The 27,889-nt window shown below is 38.7% G+C and overlaps 1 protein-coding gene across 3 annotated transcripts in view; it reads right to left on the reverse strand.

Annotated features, from left to right (window-relative positions):
* NLN (neurolysin) overlaps positions 1-27,889 on the reverse strand; it is a 95,621-nt gene that overhangs the window by 30,909 nt on the left and 36,823 nt on the right. Inside the window, exon 14 of one of the 3 annotated variants that reach the window (XM_088157200.1) lies at positions 9,291-11,130. The exons of 1 other annotated variant lie outside the window; for it this stretch is intronic. In XM_088157200.1, coding sequence (XP_088013326.1) covers positions 11,003-11,130 — 128 coding nt within the window. In that variant the 3' untranslated portion in view covers positions 9,291-11,002. Of the gene's footprint in view, positions 1-9,290; positions 11,131-14,798; positions 27,878-27,889 lie in introns of those variants that run through there. One more of the 3 variants, XM_088157203.1, reaches the window with a different exon arrangement.

The raw sequence follows: 27,889 nt of genomic DNA on the forward strand, positions 1-27,889 counted from the left end.
GTTAAATATGTTGAGGCATCCAAATGAATCATATTGCACACAATTTTTTTTATGCAACAAACAGCCTTTTATATAACTGAAGTAATAAACATTTTGTAAGTATATGTATATGTGTGTGTATATGTAAGTATATGTATATGTTTGCAATTTTGAATGTTTTGTACACTTTCCATTTTCCTTTACTGACTACTGAATCATAAAAGATTGAGTTTCAGTTCATGTGATCTTTGCTGTCTAAATCACATAAATTTTAAGCAGAGAAAGTATTTTATATATATATAGAGAGGCATTTATTCACTAGGTGTTTTAAACAAAAAAAATATACCGTGCAAATACTCTTTTTTGTTAGTTTTTGTTTGTTTCTGGTTTCTTTTATCTGTTTTGGTTTTTAAGAAATATTTTCATCTATATTGAAGCTGACCATTTGTAAAGAATAATATCTTTTTGGTGAAAAAAGGCTATATAGCCAACATCATTGTAAAATCCATTTTTAATGAATTCTCTGCTTTGACATTTACCACTACTTGTTAAACCTTGCTGATAAAAATATTAAAAGAGTGACTAAGTCACACTGCAGTTAAAAATTACATTAAACAGTCTACAGTTGTCTACTAAGTTTTCCATTTCCATTGATGGCAATTTACATAACAGAAACCTAGGTTACAATTAATTTTTTATGCTCTTCGGGGAGTAATATTCTCTCTCCCACACCCAGATATTTTTGTATAGATTTCAGATTTCAGTTACAAAACATAATATAACATAACCACAGCAGTGATAAAATGAGCTTGATTTAACCTCACTTAAATATAACTTGTCCCTATAACCCTTTTCTAAAATTTTCTACAATACATACCATTATTTTCCAGATGGCATATCCCATAGTAAAGAAACACAAGACAGACCCCCTACCTACGTACAGAATGAAAATTAGTTTGAGTATACAAATACAGCATTTCTAATGACACACCTCACTGGTGTGTGAGGTAAATGTTCTGTTTATCTATAGTACAGGTTGTTACTTTGCAAAAAGTGAAAGACAGTTTTACACATGTCAAGTGATCATAGAAAACAGGTAGTGACCTGCAGCAGTTTGACAGTGCAGGAGAAGAGAGGCAAAGATAGAAGTTTAAAAGCTACCAGTACAGTAAATATAATAGAACAATGATTGAAGACATACTTTCAGTGTAAGTCTACATTTCTCTCTCTTAAAAATGTTCTTGAAAAAAGTTCTAAAAATGGCAGATTCATTAAGAAACAACTAACTCTTCAATGTAGATAGCTTCATATGGGAAAAGTGATAGAGTAGCACCTCTCTGATCAACATAAAATCATTAGAAGATGCTCATATTTTCCAAAATCTCAGTTAAAAATGTTTTCAGTCTCAAAATAAATGCCCTGTTATGAATATTACGTTAGTTTTCCACCAGAAAACTCAAAATCAACATGTCTTAAGCTAACATTAAGCTAAGTTTTATATATGCAGCATGAAATTTAAATTATTTAATATTATATTTTCAAGCATTAAGATTTTTTTCAGAAAAGGTATGTTGGGTTTTCTCATTTAAACAGTGCTTCTGAGACTCCTGAGACTCTGAGCAGCACCTCTTAGTGCTGGGAATTTCCCGCTGACTTACATCTCAAACTAAATTAAGAATTACAGTAAGAGGTGTCTATGCAATAAAGAATAAGACTATAAATCCTATTACCAGTTGAAAAAAGAGAGTCTTGTTTAGATCTCTTACTGAAAATTATGTTTAGATCGCAAGGCACTGATTTCCTTTAGGCTGGAACAGAGAAGGAATGTGCTTTTTTAGTGTAATAAAGCCAAGCGCAATATGGTGAAAGTATAATTACATTTGCTCAGAGATTTTTTGTGCCATGCATTTTGACTGTAAAATACAGGCTAATAATTCAGATGTTAGGGGTACTAATTGATATACTAAAAGAAGTAAAGGCAATTAATTACTTGTGTTGATTTGTCACAGCCTCGGGTTTTTGTTGGTGTGGGAGGGCCACAGGGATGGCTTCTGTGAGGAGCTGCCAGAAGCTCCCACCATGTCTGACAGAGCCGATCTTTGATGGCTCTGAAAGATGGACGGGCTGCTGGCCCAATTGGAGAGGGTGGTAATGCCTCTGTGTTGACATATTTGGGAAGAAAATCAAAACAGCTTGCACACACAGTTTTTTCGCAGTGGTGGTGGGGCGCCATGGACAGCACCATCCTGGTGTGGTCTGTGGCAAGCCCTGCCTGCCTGGCTGCCCCGAGCCGGCCTGGCTGCCCCGAGCCGGCCGTGCTTGCCCCGAGCCGGCCGTGCTTGCCCCGAGCCTGCCTGGCTGCCCCGAGCTGGCCGTGCTTGCCCCGAGCCGGCCGTGCTGTGGGCACAAGGGCAGGGGGGAGCAGTGGCTTCTCCATGCTGGCATCCCGCACGAGGAGAGGCCTCAAACAGCGCCTTCCATGGCAGGGCTGCCTGGCCAGCAGTGAAAACACGGCAAGAGACTCCCCAGCACAGATCTAGAGATGAACTTCTCAGCACTGAGAGATCCCGCAGCAATCTTTGCATTGGCAGAACTTGCTGGCAATGGTACCTAGGAGCAGCAATTTTTCTTCTAATCAGAGAAGAGAAGGAAGTGAGGATACGTGAGGGAAAAGAACATGGTGACACCAAGGTCAGTGGAAAAAGAAGGGGAGAAGGTGCTCCAAGCTCACAGCCAAGACTCCCCTGCAGGCCACGGCGAGGCCCATGGTGAAGCAGGCTGTTCCCTGTAAAGCACGAAGCTGTGATCTAGTGGGAGACCAGAAGAGAAAGAAAGGGCCCTGCTTCCGGAGAGAGAGAGAAGGCCCTTGCTTCCAAAGCAGAGCAGCCTAGAGGACTGCACCCCGTGGACTTGTGACCCACCACAACAGTTTTGGGAAGACTTTGCCCGTGGGAGGGACCCCACGGCACAGCAGAGAAAAGACTCCTCTCCCCGAGCAAATGGAAGATCATCTCAAGTGATGAATTGACCAACACCCGCACACCCTGTCTCCCTGCACTGTTGGTGGGAAAAGAGGGAAGGGCTGGGGAGAAAAAGTGTTTTAAAGACTTGTTTTACTTCTCATTATCCTCCTCTTACTCTGTTAAAAATAAATTCACTTTATACCTTTAAATTTGAATCTGTTTTGCCCTTAGAGTGTTTTTCTCCCAATACTTATCTCAACTCATGAGCCCTTCATTAATATTTTTTCCCTCTCCTCTGCCCAGCTGTAGCCAGAGAAAGTAAACAAACTACTCTCATGTATGCCTGGTGTTTGGCTAGTGTCATGCCATGACATTACTTAATTCCCTTCAATTTGTTTTTAATTTTTTACCCAAGAACCAGTACTATTTTGTCCAGAAAAATATTTTTCTGAATGCATCTACCATTTAAGCAATATTTTACTTGAAGAAATTAAAAGATAATTCTTTCACATCACCTAAAATACAGCTCTACAACATCGACGCTAATACAACTTAGGTAATATAAGAACAAAAATTCATTTTTTGGTCAGCTGAAGAAAGGAACCAGAATACGTAAGGAGATTTTTTTTTGTTTATTTGGGGTTTAGAGTTTTTTGTTTGGTTGGGAGTTTTTTGTAATTGTAAGTAATCTGATATCTTGGCTGATTTAAAAAAAAAACAAACAACTTTAGGACACAGGAAAGTAGGTTTTATGATTACAGTAAATAACCCCAGTTCTGTTCTAAATCTGATGCCTGTACAGTATTCATTCATGCATCATTTTAGAAAATGCTTTAAGGAATAGTACTGCTAAGTGGGATTGTATTGTTTCCACCACTACCTCCACCAATGATACTTCACTTAGCCACACAGATTGCAGACCTTTGCAGAGGCCACAGAGACACAGCAAAAGACAATGATAAACACTCAGGATCATTAACTCTGTTCTAACCATATTACACCTGTCACTAGTGTATTTTGTTGCTTTTGAGGAGAAAAAGACCTTATGGAAGGGGTGCACTAAAAATGAGCATTTAATAAGCAAACAACAAATCAAATAAACAGAGTAGTCTAAATATTCAACTAAAATGGTCCAAACTGAAGTGGCTCTAAGATTGTGTTAAGTTCATGGAACTCTTAGGCCCACTGATTTTTTTTGCTTGTAAAACACTCAGGAGGATGCAAATATTTCAAAGTTAAGATGGTAAATATATATTTTTAGGGTTCAGCTTATTTGTAAAAATCCTACCCTGTTGCTTGTTAACCTTAGTTGCTAAACAATCTTTATTGGAAAAACTGCTGGTATATCCATGTGCTAGTAGTTTCAGAAATGTATATTAACTAATTTCAATTTGATTGTTTAAAATAGTATATTATTAAATTCCTGCTGAAATTTGGCCCTGGCATATGTGTTCAGGTCTAAAAATCTTCCACTTCAAACCACTTTTATCTTTCAACTAACTGAGGTGTTTCTCCCCAATGTTCATGTGGCATTTTCCAGGCAAAAGAATTTAATAAGTGAAATGAAAGCAAAAAAAAGAGTGACATTAAGGCATGTTTAGGCCAAAACACAATTGTCAGATGAGTATGTAGGGTAATTTAAGATTCAGCGTCAACTCCATATATAACAGTAGTTTGGAAAAGAAGGAAAGAAATTTCATGCCAACGGTTTATCCAGTCATGCAGAATCAAAGCCTCCCCATGCAAATAATTCTTTAATGAGCAAAATAAGGTAAGACTTTGAAGGTATATATGCTATATCACAAAACTTAGCACAAAGACTTGGCTCCAGTAGCAGAGCCTGCATTCTCTTTTCTCTGCAGATTTAGTTTTCAAAACTTAAACACCCTGTAGGGAAAAACAAGAGAAACTTTTCCAATCCTCCAGTGCAGACACACTTCAGACACAGAGAATTGTGGCGGCAAGAGGAGCCTCTTGACCCCATAGCTGTTGGTACCCTGGGTAAGCAGTGCTCCTGTGACGGAGTGGGAGCAGGGTCCCGGCAGGATGGACCCAGTGGCGCCGCAGGCAGTGCCTCCAGCCCCGTAGGATAAGGAAAAGCCACAGGCATACGCTGCCTGCTCCTGACCCAGGCTGCGAGGTTTGCACTTTGGCCCTGACGAAGGCGTGGGCTGCAGCACGGCACAGCAGTGACATTTACTCTTGTTGTTGGCCAACAGGCAGTGGCAGAGGCGTGAAACAGCCCGAGGGGAAGGCTGATGTCCCGCAGCTGCACTGCTGCAGCCAGACCGTGCAACGTGTACAGCAATCTCCTGATTTCTAAACCTGTAAAATCTCTTCCTGGAGCATGAGCATTCCTAAGACAGTCTAGATATTGCATATTTCCGATTTACAGTGGATTTCATATAAATCATAAACGTCAGGAAAAAATGACGGAATAAGACAATAAAAATGTGTATTTAAACAACTGAAAATGGATGTCAGTGGGAAAGTGGAAGTTCCTTGCTTTGGGAATATAGTAATATGGGAGTTGGCCATTTGTCATCGGTACAGCTCTGATTTCCCTCAATATCATGGCCTGCCTCAGTTTTGCTGGAAATGCAGATCATACTCATAAACTAAATGATAAAGCAATAAAATTGACCTAAGATATATTACTGTTAATTTTTCCGATTTTGTTGTTGTTGTTATTATTTTAGTGGATAGCACAGATATTCTTTCTGTTTGTGATAAATATTGATGGGAGGACAGATCCAGTTCTGCAAGCATGTTAATGGCAGTTTTTCCACTGCTCATATTCCTAACACACAAGTTTCAAGCAAACACCTCTCCAATTACATGATCTTTTCTCCTCTCTCTCTCAAGGCCATGCCAGGCAGCCCTGACAGCTCCTGGGCACAGCCATCATTGTACTCAAAAACTGGTGTTTGGAGCTGAAATGAAGCAGTCTGACACCTGAGTGCTTCAGGACTATGCAGCCTTTTAAGTGGAACAGTGAAGGGAGGCATGGCCTTCCATGGTATGAACTGAATTTAAAGCTGACATTATAAAAACCTTCATAACTCCCACCAAATGTTGTGTACATTCAGCCATTCAGTCTCTTGGTAGGTATATGAGTCCTCCTCACGGACACCAAGCAACCAGGTAGGCACACTGCTGTGTAATGCTACCAGTGACTATCCACCATGTTCTGCCATGAGAAGAGGTGCAGTCTGGATGTCCTGACACCTCTGTCATTGCACTGAAGTACTGCCATGGTTTGACCAAAGCGTGTGGGAAGGAGCCCAATGGAGGCCAGGCCCTATCAGAGGATGATCAAATGGCTTGGGTTGGGAGGGATCTGAAAGATTATCTAGTTCCAACTCCCCTGCTGTGGGTAGAGATGCCACCCACTGGATCAGGTTGCTCAAGGCCCCATCCAGCCTGGCCTGTGAGCATCCTCACACCACCCACAGACATGCACAGGTGTATCTGCTGCAATGTTGTTACACCTGCAAGAATCTGGTTGCAGAGGGGCACTCTGTTTCTTCATCCTCAGCAGACCCCAAAAAACAGAGAGGCTGCAGGTGGCTATATTGTAAAGAAGGAGGGAATTGGTCTGTTGGAAAAGGTGTGAAGAGGAAGGAATAGAAGAAGTCCACCTCTGCTGCAAGAGAAGCTAGGGAAAATGTGTGGTTGGATTTTTGTGAGAGATCAGCTGAAGTCCCCTTTGGATTTACAGATTTCTGTGACAATGATAAATTTAGGATTTTTCTGTGACTTTTTCTTGCCCTTAGACAATTCATTACAATGGTCTGGCTACAGCTGTATTTCTTGGGTGTAACACAGTTCTTCATATAGACATATCATAAATGTCAGTTTATAACAGAAATGTGGAGAGAAGCCTAAGTACCCAATGCCGGAAGTTGCTTTGCAGAACTGCACACACCCAGCACATTATATAAAACCTGGCCCATAAAAACTCTTTTTTTATGGGAGATCCACCTGTTCTGACTCTCTGTGCTACCTAGAATGTTAGCAGAGCTGTTGATCAAGACAAACTGCTGCTTCTAATGCCATTAAGCAGAAGACTTTGGCATGGCAGCAGCATGTATTTAAGTACTAGGACATCTGCTCTTTCATGGAACAAGTTATTTTCATTATGAAAGCATTCATAATGTCACAGGAGCTATTAAAAATAAAAGACATGTCAGTAGTATAACTTTCAAACAGCCTTGCAACTGACATGTGTCTGTACCTGAGTGATCAAGGTGGCACTTTTATACTTTACCACCAGAGTTGTGAGTTAGGTTGGTTTTCCCCTTAACCATAAAATCTAAATGTTGTACAGTTCAGGCAATTTAATGTAACTAGTTTTGGGTGTTATCAAAATATCTTTCTCAATCTTGTTTTCAGAGTGAAAGGATAATCTTGCTAATCTTGTTAATTCGTTAATCTAGGATTTAGAAGCTCTGAATTCTATCCTGGTCTGCCACAGACCACGGGTACCAGGAGTGCAGCAATCCCTCCAGTTTTGGATGGTACCCAACCTGTGAGAGGGAACCTCCCTTGTTTAGCATTTGCAGCACTTGTACGCCATTTTAATACAAATCATAGGTGCTGCAGTGTGGGAGGAACCTGTCAAAGTCACTGAACTGTTGTTGGTTGTGTGTCAATATCTGCTAAGCTGCCACAGGAAATGCGGCTGTCAGGTGCAGCTGGGCCGCCCAGTGCAGGGCTGCAGCGGTGCTCGGTCCTCAGGGCTCTCTGGTGGCAGTGACCAGTGGAGTGTGACTGGCAGCATGGGGACTCAAACAGCCGAAACTTCTGCTTCTGGGATCTGAGAAGCGAGTCCCCCACAACTGTTGGCCAGCAACGGAGCTGCCATGCTGCTCCTCTCCTTGCTGCTGAAGGCCCCAGGCAAACCACAAACTGCTTAGACTTGGCAGGGGAACAAGAAGAGATAAATCCATTCAAAAGGCAGTTCAGCTTGATAAACTGGTAAGTTTCTACCCTTACAGGCTCATGACATCTAAACACTATGGTAATAGCTTACCAGAAGAACAGCAAAAGTGATCATAGGTGTTTTCTTTAGCCATTCAAAACTCCCAGGGTTGGCACAGTTCCCGCGTGGACTTTGGCATGCCACCTGCCTTACAAAAGCTTCTGATGCTGCGCTTCATTGCCCAGGGGTGGTGAAGGGCACAATATGCTTGTGTTTTGTTGTTTTCTTCCCTGTAAGCCAGCCTCAGGCCTTTCAGAAACATTTTGCCAATTCAGCCAGCCAATAGGAACAGGTGGTTGCATAGCTTCCCCTAAAAGGTGCAAAAAGCCACGTAGCCAAGGACACATGAAGGGAATAAATAAAAGTATATGGGGACAAACTCAAGGTCAGGAGCAGCCCAGGTGAATGGCATTGTTGTCAGCACAGCAGAGCCCAAGGCCTCATTATTGAAGGTACAAATGAAGACAAATCCAAACATGGGAAGCACGTTTCAGTGGGAAACAACCTGCAGCGTAGCTGGAGCAGGATTCTAACAGAGAGAATTTGTCATTTTGTTTCTGCAAAGTGGGCTTAAACATGAGTGCCAGCATAAAGAAATTGTTCTCCAAAGTACCAGTCTGATCCATTTGTATCACGTGCAAACGGCACATGTTTACCTTCTCCCACCCTCTCCAGGTTTTCCTCTCCACTAAAGCACATCCATATTTGCTGTTTACACTCTCTGCTCTCCCTCCTGCTCTTTCCCGTCTGTCTCCTCTAGTTCTGCTTTATAAGAGTTTTACTATCAAATATAAATGGCACTTGGAATTAAGTAGTCAAAGTATTAGATATTCTGCATGGAAATTTTAAGTGTCCAACAAACCAGATCAACTATCCTTTCCTCTGACCCAGCCATCTGCAGGCTTGCTGTGTTAGATTCTCCATCTCCAGATGCCAGTTGTTTGCCTGCTCTGCAGAACACAATTGAAGATGAGCAGAGTATGCTATTGGATATATAGAACGGCTTTTCTTTCAGTTTTGCAGTTTCAGATCATTGTTACTTCTGTGGAAAGCAATTAAACATCCTTAATTCTTCTATTTCATTTGTACACGTTTATGAGTATTCTATCCCCAGTTCACCTACTAAATTTCTCCATGAGAACAATTAGGATGATAGCCATCTCTCTGCCAGGATGCAAAACAACATCATATGCTCTCATTTAGCCTGCTTATTTTACAGCTGCAGAGAACTCTTGAGTTTCTTGGGAGACTTCTCTGCCTGTATAGCTGTCTGCTCAGAGGCAGAAGAGATTACAAAGAATGGGTTTTCCCAGGTTTGTCTTCCTAGAAGTTGTCTTTAAAGCACTATGACAGAGACAAGAGAATGAGATTACCTCCTCTGCTTTATTCCAATTCCTATGGAGCTGGAATATTTGTCACAGACATGTTGCATATGACAAAGCAATTTGTAGCTAATGTGCAACCACACAGAAAACACAGGAGAAGTGTGATGGGCCTTTAACCCCAGGTATGAGGACATCTAAAATAATCATAAGCCAAATGAGGACAAGAGGATGGCACAAGATGTCTCACACTGCTGCCTTTGTGTAAACACTCTATCAAATTCTGATACTCAATAACACGGTTGGTTTGTGTACCTAGAAGGACTCAAGGAAAACAGAATCACTAGGGTTCAAAGTGTCCAACTGTGAACCCAGCACCACCATGCTCACCACCCCAGTACAGGGACTAGTTGTGATTAGTAACCATGACACTTGTCAGTAACTAACAACAGCACTATATGAATGTCATTGCCAAGAATTCTTTTTCATTCCCTGGCTCTCAAGTTTGCTAGCCATGAAAAACTCTTTTTTCTCAAAAGCAACTTTTCCTTTCCTTTCCTTTTCTTTTTCCATTCCCTTTCCCTTCTTCAGGTAGATCCATCACTTGGAATTTTTTCCTTTGCTAGCACATTAAGGGATTTGCCAAGTATAGAACAGTATCACTTTTAAATTATCTCTTAGCATGAAAAAGTCTTATAAACTTAAATTAGTCTTTCTTTGCTTGAAATTAGGGAAGATAAAACATGCCCAAATATTAATTCTCACTTACTTCAGGTACGTAAAATTAGAAAACTGATTCTTGGCATAAAAGCTATGACAAGAATAAAAGGAAGTAACTAAAACAAACACAAATATTTAAGGTACTATATTTGAATAGAAGTAAATAAGTGCCCTGATCTTCAAAATTTATGACCATCCAGTTCCTCCTTAAATCTTAAGGCACCACATATTATTATTTCTGATTTCCGTATTGTTCTTATTTAAGTAAACAGAATAGGTATAATCTCACTGTAAGCAGCAGATTTGCTTAAAAGTGAAATTTAGTATGAATTGCAGAATTAAATAAACTTTATTTAGCTAAAATAAAAAGAAATCTATTCTCTAACAAAGAATTTTTTTTTAAAATGTACCAGTGCTAGTATCAGGAAAAAAATATTTCTGAATGTTAATACTTCCAGAATCACTGGAAAGGAATTTGTACTACAGAATTTTTATGATCCTTATTGAATTATGATGTAATTTTAAAAACCCTGTGGAGGAACCTGTCTGTAAAGCCAAACACTCTCTCTTGAAGTGAGTTGTTGAAAGAGCATTGTTGAAGTTCTTTTGTTGGAGCTGGTTTTGAGCTCTGAAGCTCACCGAGGCAAAAAGCAAGATACTTTATTATTTTCTCTTGCTCACAACTCCACTCAGATCACTTCAGAACTTTCACTCTAGGGCACAGAAATGTCATGCTTGGCTTTGCTGAGCATAGTGAATTGTCAACTACCACAGCCTGGAATCTGTGTTACTTCATACAGAAAATGTTAATAATTTGCATTTAAAACATTCAGGAAAACATCACAATTGCATACTAAAAGCTGAAGTATCTAGGAAGTTTCTGTAGCTGATGGCAGCCTAAGTAAGTTTAATATTGACTGTTAAGTTAGTGACATAAACCATTCTAAATACAGTCCATTTGCAATTTCAGACACGCTCAAAGCACTGGTGGGAATTTCCTTCTTGAAATTTGCCTAGTAGACAAGGCTCAAGAGTCAGGAAGTGGCAAAGCTGTTGTTCTCAGCCCAGGAGGCTGCAGGAAAAAAGACAGTTGCTGAGTCAGACAGAATTTCCCCCGAGGACTCTGGCTGCAGACCAGCCTCTAGAAGACCTGCCAGCTCACCTAAGGGTAAAAGCAAAGAATTTTAAAAGCCAACATAACTCATAAAAAAAACCCCTAAATTCTGGCATAGCTTTTTTTTTTTTTTTTTTTTTTTTTTTTTTTTGGTATGTTTTGTTAGGTCTGTGGAAGAGAAATCTATGGAATCCTGGAACATCTGTATGCACAATTTGTAGTTGTCCTTCCAACCTCAGCCACTGCTAACATAGCCAAGAGCTGTGAGTGGTGCTCGGCTGAATACTGTGGTACCTGCTACTGTTACCATGGGAATGGACACTGGTTAAAGTAGGATTAGAGCTTTAAAGTAATTACCAATATAATTAACACTTTCACCTTTTTGGAGATTGCATCCTCAAAAGCTCCCGAATAGTGAAACCATCCAATTCAGACTCATCAATATAACAATTAGTGTCTAAAGAGGCATCAGTTAACATAATCAATGTAGTAATGATACACAAAAGGAAGGCATTGTTGGAGCCGGGAAGCAGTGGGTTCCTGTGGCCTTCTTTGCTTATTACTAATAAGGAACTCTGCTTCTTTGCTATGAGTCACTGTTCCAGTTTCATCCTTAATTAATTCAGCATCAAAAGAAAGGGCACTAACGTGAAGAGAAGCTCCCAGAGATGGCTCAATGAAATTTGCAGAAGAGGGGGAGGGAAAAAAGTCATTATAGGAACAAAATTTGAGACCATAGAGAGAAAGAAAACTTGTGGAAAAATCTAAATACAGTGTTTCTTATTACACTGCAACGGTCTGAACGAAATACATAGTCAAAGAAATGCTCGTCAGAGCAGTGCTACCCAGTCCCTGTGCACAAGTCTTTCATCCAGGCAGCGAGTGCATTAGTTAGTACACTGTGATCTGCACCGGTTTCTACAACATGGCAAAAGCCTTCAAAGGTGTCTTACTATTTCCAGCAACATTTTTAACTATGGAGAGTCAGAAGGGAATTTTGGAATTTGGTACAGTTTTATGCTTCTTCACTTCTTCCACAATAGCCCGCTTGTATTCAGATTGAATACAGAACTCACCTTCAGTGACCAGTGAAGTGACTCCTTGCATAATTATCACTGCTTCTAACAACATTGACATTTGGCTGGATACAGCCTGAAAGTTTTTGGCTGTAGTTATTTAGCAGAAAAAGACACTTTCAGAAGGAACTGATGAACACCCTGAAGAAAGTTAGGGCAAGATAGTAACCAAAATTTTGTAGATTTATTGGCTTACTAGTGGATATTGACAATCTCTAAACACATATTTGTTATTAAAAAAAAAAAAATTACCTCTGTTCATCCCATAATGGTCTTTCAGGCTGCTTTTGGGTAGGGCTGGGCAGCAGAGACAAGCTCCAGATAGAACCTCTAAAACGAAGCTGTGTCCCTGGGGATGTCTTTTGTGCAAGTCCTTCTTGTTAGTGAGTTCATGCCCCCCAATCTGTTCCCTTTGGAGTGCCTTGTTACTTAAGCACAGTCTGGTCACTACACAGCAGAGCAAATAAAGTGTCTTTGTCCCTCCTATCCCCATCAACAGTGATGTAAGGTAGCACAGTAAACTTTCACTTTGTTGGCTACATATAGGTGGGTACAGGGTGGGGGGAAGTGTGTTGCTTTAAGCTATGTGTTGTACAGCTGTTTCTAATGCATCTGGATTTTCAGGACCTTTTAAGATGTCAAGTAATTTTTTCCTACTTATTCAGTGCAGGAGTTTTTTGTAAAGACACTGAGCTCCAAAGTTGCTGTTATTCTTCAGCAAAATACCACTGAGACAAAAGATTCTATCATCCAGATGGATTTGTCATAGTCCATCTCCCTGCCTACTGCTGTTAAATGCTTTCAAATGAGTGTGAAGTTAGGCCAAGCTCTTCCATTAAGGGCAAAACATTGCTGTGGGTGGAACCCTTCTCTTCTTTCCTCATGACTACATAGACCTAACTGGCTGGACAGCTTCTTCACAATAGAGCACCCTTGAGACATTTGTGCATGTGACACATTTTATCATGGTTCATTTCAGACAAGATTCAGGCTTTTTCCCAGAAGGAGAGGTAGATAGGGGCAAGAGTGGTGAAGATCACCCATGTGGAGGGAATTGTCATGCATGTGACCCTGTCAGGAGGTACTGTAGCTGCTAGGCACTCTGTTTTGCTCCAACACACAGTTTGGACAGTTTCCAAAATCATGCTGTCTGCTCTAGACACTTCAAGATGTTTCCAAGATTCCTAGGCTCCCCAGCTGCTACCCAGAGCCCTCCCAAATAGCTCTCATTCCCCAGAAAAACAAAGCATCCAAAGCCTTCACTAACAGCTTTACTTTCTTCACAGTCTACTGCCAGATTTCTTCACTAACTAGTTTTAAAAAGTTACAGAGATAGAGAAAACCCACTGATGCTTGCATTAGTCAAGTAACTGTCTTTAGCTGTAAGAGGGTCACAGCTGATACAACCACAGTGCATTTCGTGGGCCAGCACAGTTACACCAGACTGAGTTTCAAGGCAAGCATGCAGAGTTAGGAGGTGCTGTAATTAAGGTGCATAAGGTTAGGAGGTGCATAATTATGTTCAACCATAATTACACCCATTGGTGACTGTGCTTTAAGACATAGTCTTCAATTATATGACCACCTCCTTTCTTTTCCCCATGGGATCTGTGCCTGTGTCAGGACTGTCTACATGGCACAGTGCTGCAGGATTGCCCAAACGGCCATTAAACATTCCATTTAGCACACTGGGAAGTGCAGTAGTATTTGCATTGCATTCTGTTCAGGACACGCTACCTTCTTTTGTTACAGAGATGTTTGAGGCATAGGAAGTCAGAGCTCATAGATTTAAATGTTCTCATGCAGATTTGAAAAAAATCCAGATTTGCATGCCTGGCTTGCATATTATTAAAGCCTGTATTTATAAATAACTTCTGATATGCAGCATCTTTATGAGAAGTTTTCTTAACTATAGGATAAGAAGCTACTTACCAGGACTGAATTTTTTTCACACAAAAGGCCTTATTCAGCCTCAGTTCTGTAGTAAAATTCTTACTGACTAAAATAGGAGTGGGATCATGCCTCTGGCACCTGCTATCCTGCTTCACTCCAAACAAAGCATTGTTTAGTTCAGCCAAACCAACAGGAAAAACTGCAAGGGTAATTTCTCAAGTCATAGCACAAACACATGCACATGGTGTAACAGACTGAAAGGCTATTACTATTGCTTACACTGAAAAAGTGAGCTGGCTCTTCAAATATATCTGGGAAATCATTGTGTACATTCTGAAAAGCAGAGCGGAGCACTCATATTTTACAGGTACTCACATGTCAGTATCATGAAGAAATATTTATACCGTGAGCACCTAACAGAAATCTTTCATAATTGCTTATTAACATCTCCACATTTCTGAAGCATGGTAGAATCATAGTTTCAGTGATACTTTGTAATGCAATGGTAATACAGAAGTGTAACTATTCATAATTTTAGCATTTCTGTCTGAAAAAAATAATCTATATAGCAACTATAATCGTGGTACTAAAACACAGTGCCAAATGACAGGTTAACCAAAATCTGATTTTTGAAAAGACACCATTAAACTGTAATCTCCTTATAACACAGAACAGGACAACTAAGTCAAAGAGCTTGCTCTAGAATAAAAGAGTCCTTGGAAATTCATGATTCATGCACCAAGTAAATCATACAACTTTGCTTTAATTAACAGTGTAACTATCTATCCTATGAAATAGCAAGAACTGCAGAAGAAATTAAAAATATGCATCCATCAGACAAATATGTAGAAGAGGGACATTACTAAGGGAGTCCAACAAAGAAAAAAACCATATTTCAGAATTTTTTTTTTTATGTGCTGTGACCAACCTGAGAAACCATTCTACAAAACAACTCAAGTGAGGCCACTTGCTTTCCTCCAGCAGAACACTTGGCATGGCATTCTTGGCACCACAAATTCCATCAATAAATCTCAGCAAGAGTTTTGGCAGCAGGAACAGAACTATTTTTACCTTTCTTTAATCACACTGGACAACCCAGAACTGTTATGGTTCAGTGTCCCTGGGACAACTGGAGAAGGTTTTTAGATGTATTACATTACACTAGGATAAATAAGATTAAAGATCTTATAATATATCTGGAAACAAAACAAGTGTTTCAATCAAGTTGTATTCCCTTCCTCCATTGTCCCATAGCAATAAATATTTTTAACTTCAATCTGTTAGTTACATCCCGTTTACAAACAGTTTTCTTACCAATACTTCATTTACTCTCGTTCATTTTCTTGGTGATATCTTTTCATGCTTCCACTTTCAAAAGTTAAAATATGTCAGATTTCATTATCAAGGAAGAATTAATGCTGAACCTGAAGATTACAGTAACCTTATTTACACCTACAGTTACTACCCACACAATTGTCATCTTACTTTTAGTTTCAACACATCTTCCAATGAAGCATAGACACATCATCATTTAGCAAGTTATTCTCTTGCCCTTTGCTCTTTTCTAGTCTGTGACATCTACATTTGCACGTCAGCCTGACATCCTTTTATCCACATCTCCAAGTGTTAGGCACAGAGAAGCAGCCACATGGATATCTAGCCCATTCCATCTGCATCAGCAGCCTTGTCAGTAGTTCTCACCAGTAACTGACAATTCTGGCTTTGATGCCAATCTTTGAATATACCATTGTTTAAAATAACTGCCTTGCTTTTCCTTTGCAACTGTTCCCACAGTATGATATTTCAGGTCTAAATGAGAACATAGAGGTGTACAACACATATTGATTAAATAATAGGATGGCTGAAACAAATCTATTCCTAACAGATGGATATTTTCTCTTTTTAAAGTTATAAAAAAGTTACTGTAGGAGACATTTAAATATTTGGTGGCCGTCAGAGTTCAATTATTCTATTAATACAAGCTCCCTTAACAAAGCTCCCCTGGCTTTTAGTAGACCTGTGATTGGTGAATCCCTGCTAAAAATTCATTTCCATCCAAAAGCCATCTGAAAACACATCTTATGCATGTTAGAGTAAAACTAAATTCTAAATCTGACCATTGTGTAAGAAAATATGTTATATTTATGTAAAGGAATATGTCAGAATTTAAATTAAAAAAAAATTCTCCATTAATATTTCAGTCAAGTCTTAAGGATAGACCACCATCTAAATTACAGAAAGAAATCTGATTAAATAAATGTTAAAGAAAAAAAAATGCTATTGACGTCCAAAGCTCTAATGAAAAATATTAAAACATTTTGGCCCATACCAAGTTTGATAAACCATTCCAAGAAACTCTTATCTTTTATGAATTGTCATCTTGTACTTAGAAGTTACTTTCTACATGTGGTAAACTACAGTTTGGGTTTGTAGACCTGCCTGCAATTTAGGTTGCCCAACAATTCCTATTTTATAATAACCTGTTCCAATTTCTTTTAAATTTGCCAAACTGTAACAGTTTGAGCTGAAGCTCTCCATGCTGTATATATTGCCCAGGCTGATTTTGGTGAGGAAAATTTCAGCTGAATTATTTTGGCTGGCTCTGAAAACAAAGCAAAGTATTATACATATTACTTCAATAATTAATGATTTCTGATAGCCATCCATTAGAGTAAGATTGAAACATAGAAGAGAAAAAATTTGTTTTGAAATGTCCTTTCAGCTGTTCTCATGAAGATAGATTTACCCTGATCACATACCTCTAAGAATATGCAGTTTGGTAAAAACTTGCTGCAGATATATAGCCGAAAATCTCTGAGATCCCCCTGGAATGCTTTAACCTCACACAGCTCAGAGTAGGATCTATAGCAAATGAGCCATTTTATCCCTTCAGGCCACAATCACAGAGCTGAAGTTGGGCAGCCTATAATAACAGTGGCTAACCTGCTCAGGCTACAGCAAGATAAACCAGAACTGTGGAAGTGCAGCTTGTCCCTCTTGTGCTCTCAGTGGTGAATTTCCTGGCAGCAACTGAGGAGGGAATTCTCTGTTATTGCAGAAGAAACAATCTGCAAGGGAACAAACGGAACAATTTTTCTAGATCTTAAACCTAAGACACAAACCGTAGATCATGAGTTACAGTAAGTTGATGCACATAGCTCTGTGTTGTAGAAAAGATTATCTAGACAGTATCCCTTATTTCCTTTAGTAGAAATAAAGTCTCAGTGCACTGTGCATGTATAATTAAAACCAAAATGTATTTTGCACCCTTTGTTTCCTAGTGTAGGTAAATAATTGTGTCCCTGTTAAATATTTAAAATAGATAATATTTCTCTCCATGTCAGGGACTTCTTTCCTTTTCCCCCCCAAGACTGACAATCTAGTCCCTCACTTGCAGCCCCAACAGCACCAGTTCCTAAGATCAGTGAAACTAATGGCATTACTGACTGAAATGCTCAGCAAAGGGGGGCCACACCCTTCACCAAAGCTCTTATATTCACCTAAGCTCATTACCTTCTTTGTTATAAGAAAATTCAGTGCCAAAAGTAATGAATTAGAAAAGAGGTAGAATTTATTTTACTTTTCATCTTTAATCATCAGAGCATTTGCTCAAACAGGGATGGACTTGAACACATATTGGTGTGTGTTGAGAGAGCATGTAAAATAATTGTTTTCATAGTAATTCCTTTTGTGCATTTTGGTCATTTAAATTGCAAGGGACAACAAAAAATCCCTTGAATATTGTTGCTTTTGCCATATGAAAATTGCTCTAGTACTTTATATGCCTCTTGGTATGACAGATATGAGATACTGACCCTTAGTTTGACATTATTGTGCATATAATAAAAAATGCATTCATATTTGTGTTTTCTGGTAAAGAGTTATACCTATAAAGTTCTTCCCATGAACAGAAATTTTATCATCACTTTACTGATCTCTCCCTATTCATATTCAAATCTCCTCTAATCACTCCAAGAATCTTCTGCTTTTCTGGCTGAACATTATTCCTTTTTTTCCCCTCAAAATGAAATTATTTATGACACTTAAATATTGCTTCTCTAAATAAAGAGGAGATGATATAATTTGCAATAACTACAGCATATGGAGATAGGAATCCACGTTTACATTTTCAAAACTCTAAGACTGTTTAATAATTGCCAAAATACCTTCTGTAGGTCTCAGTTTTTTATATGTAGAGGGGAATGTTCTTGTCCTTGTTATCCTGAAATTCTATATCTGTTATTCTGTAAAATGCTTTAGACAAAAAATAGTCAGGAAGAGTAAGACAAAAATTTTTAGCTGTTAGGTAGGTTACCATAGTACCATAGATTTTTCAGCTCCTTCAACAATGGCTCTCATTGAGCTCAGTAGCTCCTTATTCTCTGAAAAATTAAATAACTAAATAATTTGAAACAACAAACCCTGAGGTCTATATTTAAATTTGCAAAATTATAGTTATAAAATGCTGTTAATAAACACAGATTACACATATAGGAATTATACTTTGTGCTTGAGGAAAAATCAAGTGGTTGTTTAGGTTCATTTCTTCATTTTTTGTCATTAAAGAAACACTTACAAACATAAAACATTTCAAGGTAAAAGTAGCCACAACAAAGCACAGAGGGTTCACAGAGGTGAAATTGCAGAAGACATAACCAGGACTTAGGAAAAGAGGGAAAGGAACTGGTAACCTTCACACTCAACCTGTATTTGCAATACAGGACCTAATACAATCTGATTAAAAGTGACACAGAAATATTATTATGCATTAAAGATATATCCAGAAATCATGTATTATTCCAAGGTGTGCTGTTGCTTACACTGAGGTATCAGTTTTCAAGTGATGTACAGAAAGTTTTCAAACATTCAGATCTGCTTCAGAAATTACTAGTCTGAACTCATGGTACCATCCAGTTATTGATAAAACCATGTAACAGCCAAATCTAATTAAATATCAAGAACAAAATTATATTATCTTGTACTTTCTTTAAAATGAAGGTAATTCTTCATTAAGTCTGTGAAAGAAAATTAAGTATCATATTTTCTAAGATACCTTGTTTGTTTTTTAATTTTATGGCATACAGCAATATTTAATAAATAGTGTTTTGTTTTATAAAACAAATGGAATAACCTTCCTTCGCCAAAATCTCTCCTCTGAGGATACCTAGCGTGTATAAGAAGACAAAAAGCCAATATAAAGTAAGTAATGCCTCAAAATTAGGTAATATCATACAAGTTAGCTACTAAGCTCTGGGATAAATCCTTAGTGAGATTCAGCAGTGGAAATGATTGAGAGATTTATTCTCCTGAATCTGAAGTTTTGCTTCTGAGATTTCCAATTCTGCTGATGCCTGAATTAATCATTTATTTTTATGTTAAATTCTATGTTCCTAATATAGCCCTTCTGCACAAACGGAAAGTTCTTTTTAATGAAGTCAGCAGTATTTTTATATTTCTGATGCCACTTTCTACTTTAATTAAATCTGTATGGGAAAACTATATCACCAAATGAAACATCTTTGTCATCATGAGTAAGTAATCTAGAGAAGCATGATTTTTGTTACAGGTGTGGGCTAGCAACACTAATAAAAATGTTTCAATAATAATTTTTAGTATTTTAGGAACTTTACTGATAACTAAACAAATGCTACTCTAACATACATATCAGGGATTTATTTGGAAAAGCATTCTACAGTGGCCTAAGGAATCACACCTGTGCAACTTACCAAACAATGTGCTGAGTTTGAGAACTGAGCTCAAATTAATGAAATACATGTATCAGGCAAGCAGAATTTCTACTCTCTGAGGTTCCTCCAGCCCAGAAAGCAGTCAAAGCAGCTTGAATTGTCTCTTTTCCTCTTGGTTTTGAGATAGATAGTTGCAGTCTCTGCTTCAAGTGTGGAACAGCAGAAACAAAAAAAATTGAGAACACAAAGCTACCCTGTCACCTATTCCAAACTAAGAAGAAACAGCTACGGAAACAATCTGTGTCTTGGATCCTTGTCAGTTATCTTCTTATTTCAAGATACTTAAGAATCATATAACACCAGACTGGAAGGTGATCAAGGATCATTTGGGCCAACATTATTTTGCAAAAATGTGATCTAGACAAGCCAACCCAGCACTACATCCAGCTGGATCTTAAAAGTGTCCAAAGCTGCAGAATCCACACTTCCCTGAGGAGATATTCCAACTGCCAATTGTTATCATTGAGAAAAATTTTCCTGTTGTGTCTAATTGGAATGTCTCCAGGACTAACTTCTACCCATTACCCCTCCTCCTTCCCATGAGATTCCTTGTAAACCTCCATTTTCTCTGTAGCTTTAAAGACTGTAACATGGGGATAAAGTCTCCCTCAATCCTTCAAGGCCCTCAAGGCTGAACAAACCCAGTTCCCTCAGCCATTCCTCTCTTTCCAGGCTTCCCAGCCCTGGGATTGCCTCTGTGGCTCTGCTCCAGACCCTCTCCAGCCTGTCCACACCAGTGCTGTGCACCAGGGGCCAAAACGGAGCACAGTATTTATTCCAGGTGTGGCCTGGCAAGCACTGTGTGGGGTGGGAAAGGAATTCATCCCTGCTGGGGAAGCCCTTGTTGGAGCCCCCAGGATCTGCTCCCTTTCTGGGCTGCAGGAGCGCTCAGGTCACTCAGACGGAGCTGAGCCCACCAGGAGCGCCAGGCCCCTTCCCACAGAGCTGCTCCCAAGCTGGGCACATCCCAGCCTGTGCTGCACTCCTGCATTGTGCTTTCCCAGGCACAAAACCCTACACTTGTCCTCGCTGAACTTCACACTGTTCTCATTAGCCCATAAGCTATTCCAGCTTATCCAGGTCTTTCTGCAGGGTGGATCTCCATTCCCAAGTGTCCACTTCCCCACACAGTTTGCTACTCTTGCAAAATTTCACTAGGATACCTTGATCCCATCTTCTAGATCATTTTGGAAAATAAACAGTGGTGGGCCCAGTATCAATCCCTGGGGACGCCCCTAGTGCCAGGCTGTCGGTTTGAAGAGCAGGGATTGACCACTCCACTGGCTCAGCCAGGTGCCCACCCCCACTACAGACCCTTCATCCAGGCCATAACACAAGAGCTTCTCCAGGAGGAGGCTGTGGGAAGCAACTCTGAGAGTCTTGGAGAAATCCGGCCAAGCAATGTCCACCACTCACCCAACAGCAACTAAACAGGGTACTGTGCTGTAGAAAGCAACTGGGTTTGTCAAATTTTCCCTTGGGGAATCCATGCTGGCTTTTCCCAGTCAGGTGCTTCACCTGACATGTGATAGCCCCCAGGAGGATTTATTCCTTAACTTTCCCAGGGACTGAAGTAAGATGGATGGCTCCAAATTTTCCTGGTTCCTCCTTTAAGCTCTTCTTGTAGGTGGGGGTGACATGAGCTTTCTGCCAGTCTTCTGGGATATTCTTTGATCACGACTTTTCAAAGATTACGGAGAGTGGCCTCACAATGACATGATCCACCTGTCTTGACCCCTTGGGGGGATATCATCAGAGCCCCTCGAGTCACAGGGGTCAAGCTCCAGCAACAGCTCACACATCAACTCTGCCTTCACTGGCAGCAGATCTGCGTTTGCATCAGCCTGGGTTTTTGTTCCTGACAATTGGGGCCCAGTAGTACTAGTAAGCACAGAGGTGAAGAAACTGTTGAGAACCTCTACCTTTTCAGAGCTGTTGGCGACTGATTCACCTCTCCTGTTTAATAGCTGGCCAGTTTCGTGTTTTTTTTTTTTTTTTTTTTTTTTTTTTTTTTTTTTCTGTTTCTGCTTGCTGTTTATGTATCTGAAGAAGTAACTTGAACCTTGCTTGTAGTTTCGACATGTCTGGCCAATTTCAATTAAAGCTGAGCTTCTGCCATTTAAACCAACCCTCTGCACACCTTGACAATGCCCTTGTAGTTATCAGTGGGTATTTACCCATTAAGAAGATAATACTTGATTAGTAAACGTAACTCCTGCCATTTCAGCCTGAGCACTTTTTACAATTTGAGAATTTACAATGCTCAGGCTTTTAGACATGCTTTTGAAGAACCCAGGTACAGCTGAGGCTGACTTTTCTGCCTTGAAGTCTATGAATGGTTTCATAGCATATCTCCTTCTGTCCAGGAGAAAGTCTTTAAGAGACAGTTATATGATTGAACGAATTAGATTTTTCTCTGGTACACAAAAATTTTTTCCCTATAATGAAAACCTCTTTTCCTGTGATCTTAGACGAATCTTGGAATTCTTTAGCCAGTTCTCTGTGTTTTCTCAGTGATCACCATTTAGTCTTCTGTAAAAACTGAAGGTGGGGTTTGGCTGTTTTTATTTCTTTACAGATCATACCTCTACATACATATAATCATACACATAATTTTTGACCACATCAAGCTTACACTTGTACACTAAATTTATGTTACGTAAGTATCACACCCCTTACCTTTTCTCCTAAAAAACCAGATTAACTGCATTTCAACCCAGAAATCACGTTATTTTTCTATCGATTAGACTGAATCTATTTCTATCTAACTTCTCTTGCCCTCAAGGCATACAGGAATCTTAATATGTAATGGTGATACCTATAAACTAAAAGTCATCTTCTGCTCTTTCTCCAATTTTCAGACCAGATGAAGCAGCAGGTTGCTTTGACACAGTATCCTATCTCCAGCAGTGACTACAAGCAGATGCCTAAAAGAAACGTGAATAGGGCTATAATACATATAATATATGTTAAAATCTTGGATATTCTTCTTACTTCCACCCCCTACTTTGCAAGGTCTTTTCTAATGATGAAAAGGGTTTTATATTTTAAATAGCCTCCAATGGCTTATCTTCTAAGACTGCATTGTGTTGAGAATTATTTTGAACACATTTAAAACAACCACCTCTATAATATCCTTGGCAAGGAGTTCCACAGCTTAACTTTATTCTACATCTAAAACCACCTGTGTTTATTCGGAATAACAAGGCTTACTAACCCCAGTTAAAAATCAGGACATCAAATTTCTGTGCAATGTGCCCATTTTTCTACTATGTTATACAGAAGTAACTTGCTCTTACACAGTATTTTTGTGTTCATCCATCATGCGGGTGCCTAACCATTTCTTGCTACAGTCTCCTAACAATTCTGATTGAACTGGCTACTGTAACTAGGCTCTAGATACTTTCAGAAGTCAGGAATTTACAGAACACAGTCCTCTAAGCCTTAGTTTTAACCTACATTTTGGTTGCTACAGGATGCTACATCTTCCTTTGCCCATCAATACAACATCAGAATGCCAAGAGCTTTCAAACAATCTAAACAATTCATTGTAACTGGTTTTTTTTGGTCAATTCCTTGCAAATTCTGTCACCAATGATTTTATATTATTATTTTAAATTTTTATAGTCCTGTTTAATGCCTGAAACACTCAGACCACTGTACCCTGTTCAGTGGTAATTCTATGCCAACAAGTACTCTCAACAATTAGCTGTTCTTAATCCATTTTATATATCCTCTATTGACACCATATAGTGTTATTTTAAATGAAAATATGCAGCACTAAACCAAATATATAAATCAACAGGCTTGTGATTGTCATAAATGATTACATCAGGCTTGTCTGAAAAATCTTGTTTTTCATAAAATCATTTGCACTGGATAAAATATACTCACGCTTAGTTCTTCAGCAACAGAACCATATTAATGACTTCCTGCTTTTTCACTGAAGTTGGATTTTAAACTATGTGACCAATAGTGACCTATTTGGTTTTTGAAGGCTATAACTCATTAGCAGGGTTTTAGCACAATGGCATATGCCCAGTTATGCCAAAATTAACAGCACTGGGAAAAACTTCCTCATCGCTAATTCTTGTCTGTTTGTAGGGTACAAGTTATCCAACCATACCCATGCCACAATGATTATTCTTAGTAGGTATTGCTTAATGTGCTCCTCTCTTAATAGACTGGAAAGTACCCCATTGTTCTCATAAGACATGATTGCATCACTTGCTTCTTTGTAAATGCAGAAGAGGAACTGAATTTAAAATTGCCTTGGTTATTTATCATTTGCCATATTAGCATTTCCATCCACTGAAAGGTCTGTAACACAAGTGGTATTTATTCTTAACACATTAAGTTATACATATTATTTGCTACAATGCTTTTCCATTTTCCATATCCATTTTTCTTTGCTTTGCTTAGCCTTCTTTATATTTTTTAACACTTTAAAATTCCTCATTTTATGACTATTTCCTACTTCTGACCACACACTTCTGTTTTGTTTATTTTTAATTGCTGTTTTTACTGGTGAGCAGATTGGTTCTTATTCAGAATTTTTCACAAATATTTTTAAGTTGTGAAATTGTGGGATTTTGGCGAATTGAATCTCAAAGACATACAACTTTTCATTCACAATTTTTTTCTCAATAATTTTACTCCTTGATTCTCTTAACATTGAGATTCTTAACCTTTTCAATTCATCACGAGTACAAAGCAAGCAAGTATTGGTTGAGTCTATTCTCTGTTAATCAATACTGAACAAAATTAGGTCATGATTCTTGGTTTCTAGGCAACCACTTACTTCCAATTCGTTTACTTAATTTGTCTTCATCTGTCTTAATGAGGTCTAAAATAGATTGACGGTTGTTTGGGACCACATCTTTAGTATCATCTGCACTTTTTACACAGACCAGTGATGATTAGCTATACAGGATTTCCAACACGTGCCCCACAAACTGAACTTCCCCAAAAACTTCTTTCCTTCCACCACGAAAATCCATTATTTAAAAGATATTAACGAAGAAAATAGTGGTGAAAAAAATATTAATCCCCAGATGTCAGGAAGAAGTCAAGTTCTCAAGTAACAAGATAGTTCATAGTTTCATGTTCTTTGGCTTGCAAGTAAGAACATAATTTATTCATAGAAAAGCATGTCTTGTTTCTAATTCATAAAACAATGAAAAACATTTAACCAGCCTTTCACAAATCAGTATCCATCAAGTTAGTCCTTTTCCTGCTATCTGCCTCTGACATCCACTTCAACCCTTCTACAACTATTGTCAAACACCCTTCTTCCACTTCATCCTTCCATCTAACTGCTTTCCTTCCTTTTCCTCCGACGTGGGTACCACACAACCAGCTGATGTCTAGCCTCTCTAGCCCCTATTAGTAATAATTTATCATGCAAACAGCTGTTATGCTTCTGGAAAATCCCTCCAGGAATCTCAATTTAACTACCTTGCACTACCTCCAAAAGTATTTGGATATAGTTTCATTTTTTCAGAGAGAAGAGTAACAACTAATAGCCACTACATCTCACAAAGTTTAAACCTCTTACTCAGACTGTTTTTGCCATTTGTGTAAAAATTACCACATGGCTTGTAGGCAATCCAGACAGAGCCATCATTCTGGACCAATGTCAGACAAGCAGGCAGCAGTGGCTGCTGAGGCCATCACTTAGCCATCTTGTAACCCAGCCACATGCTCAAACCACTCTAACCTTTATGGTGAAGCAACAGAGAGAGAAAGCGACTGTTATCTACTTGCTTAGTGGCAAGTGGATAGGCACCCTCTCCTGAGTCTCTGATTTTACCTTTTCCCTTTCCTGTGAATCTTTTGTTGTGAAGCCAAAGTTCAATTTGAATTTTTAATACAAGAAAATAATAATTCTAAACACAGTGAAATTTCAAGAAGATATAACACTTACTTTAAAAGGTGTCTGTTTGTTACAGACAAAACCTACAAATTACTTCCTCATTTATTACAGTGAATACTTAAAGTTGGGTTGGAATAAACTCAGGCTTTCATAGTTTTGAAATTTAATTCAGGGGAAGCATAAGACTAGCAACTCTAGAATAAGCTGGATTTTGTCAGATATTTTGGCATGGTTTCATATATGTGATTGTTTCTGGAAGTGTCAAGGTTGCCAGCTCATGTCTGCAAAGCAGAAGTGTTCTCTGTTTTATTGGGGTACTCCACGTCACAGCCTTTGAATAGTGTCAGGAAAGAGTTTTTCCTGTTCAATGTTTTATGCCTATTATACACAGGTGCAGAAACAGAAAAGACGTCTTTACCCAGGTTACTTTTCCATTCCAAGATCTGGTTTTTAGAATAAAAATGTGAACATCAATTTCTTAGAATCATAGAATAAGTTTTAGTTGGAAGATAGTAAGTAATTTAATCCAACCCCAATTTAATTCAGAAGGCTCCAGGAAACCAATATAAAGCTTAGTAGACAAGTTTGGTACCTTACCCCATTAAGATTTTCATAAGCACTTCAGAACATACCCATTAGCTTTCTGTGTTGAATGCAGTGCTAGCCAGAGGCTGATCTGACCTAATTACTGCCGATGAAGGAACTGGCTTCTACAAAAACAAATGACATTAAATTCTATTCTTTTGGAACAGATATAGAACATAACGCTTTCACTTGTGGTTACGATATGGTTTAGTTTTTTCCTCCCTACACACATGGATATCCGTTTGCTGCTAATATAACTGTACAATCATGCAGGCATTTTCACACACAAGTAATAGAAGACATTCTCCCATGCCTCAGTATCTTGGCTACTCAACGTTGTACAACACAAAACGCGCACACGCTAAAGAGTAAGAAAAATTAAAAGTCAATTAAATTGTTGTAATTACCATCAGTACTGTTCTAAATCTAACTTTCAAATCACCACATGACTTTTTATCTCCACATATTTTTGTCTATAATTACTATGCTTACAATTATCTACCTCGATCCAAGACTGCTGATTTATGCAGAGAAAGGTCTCCCTCATGTGGAAATTTGCCTACCAACTGTAAAATAAAAACTACATTTTGCTTCTTAATAAAGGTTCCATTGCTTAGATTTGAAGATTCATTTGGGAAAAGTATCACTTACATATTTTTTACAATGTTTTCATTATTCGGACCTATCATTACAGTGTGAAAGAAAAAACCATGTTGATAAGATAGAATCACAAGAATTTTAAACATGTAAAAAAGGGAAAAATACTGTAAGCAAAAGAATGTAAAGAAAATCAATCCAGGCAAAATTCATAGGTTTTGGGATAATCTTGTATCCATCAGTTTTCTCAGCTTTCCATTCTGGCCACGTTGAATACTTTTCAAGATGTTCTCATGCATGTGATTTCCACGTATTGCTTTTTCACGATCCAGCAGAACTGTGGCCTGAAATTGTAACTGACTATAAGGGTTAGATTTGACTTAATTGTGTGGTCTGGTAAGACTGTAGATTTAATCTGTTTTGGCTACAAATAGTTATGACTCCTCACATCTAACTGGTGCAATTCAAAGATATGTCCGTTCAGATCTTCAATTTCAGAAACTAATTAAGCTCATTTTTACCTTCCCAGTTTCAATACTTTAAAATTAAAAGAAGGCAAAAAAATAAAGCTCCTCTCTTTGAGAAACACTCACAAATTGTGAGAACAATTTCAGGTTTTTTCCCCCTAAAACAAATGGACAGCTTTGACCCAAACTGAATGACATCAGTTTTCTTTGGCTGAAAAAAGAGTCTTTAGAGTTGGCCAGGCATATTTTCTTATCTCACTGTTGAACAAAAAACTACAGATCCCTACCATGTTTACAACTGTGGTTCAAACGTCTAAAATGTATTGGCTAGTGAATAAACTGTAATAGTAAAACCACAGTAAGACGTGGTACCTAAAGCAAGAAAAGTGCACTTGGATTAGCAGCTTTATTTGGATGGTGTAGAGTTGGCTTGTAAGACTAGTTTTTCCCGATTTTACAGAAAACATTGCAGAAAATTCCTCCATTATTTTCACACTCCAACAGCTGAAATCATTAAATCTATTGCACTTTCTTGTAACATCTCTGCATGCCACACTGGAAAGGAAC

Source organism: Sturnus vulgaris, chromosome Z (assembly GCF_052056855.1).
Source record: "Sturnus vulgaris isolate bStuVul1 chromosome Z, bStuVul1.hap1, whole genome shotgun sequence".
Classification (NCBI taxonomy): domain Eukaryota; kingdom Metazoa; phylum Chordata; class Aves; order Passeriformes; family Sturnidae; genus Sturnus; species Sturnus vulgaris.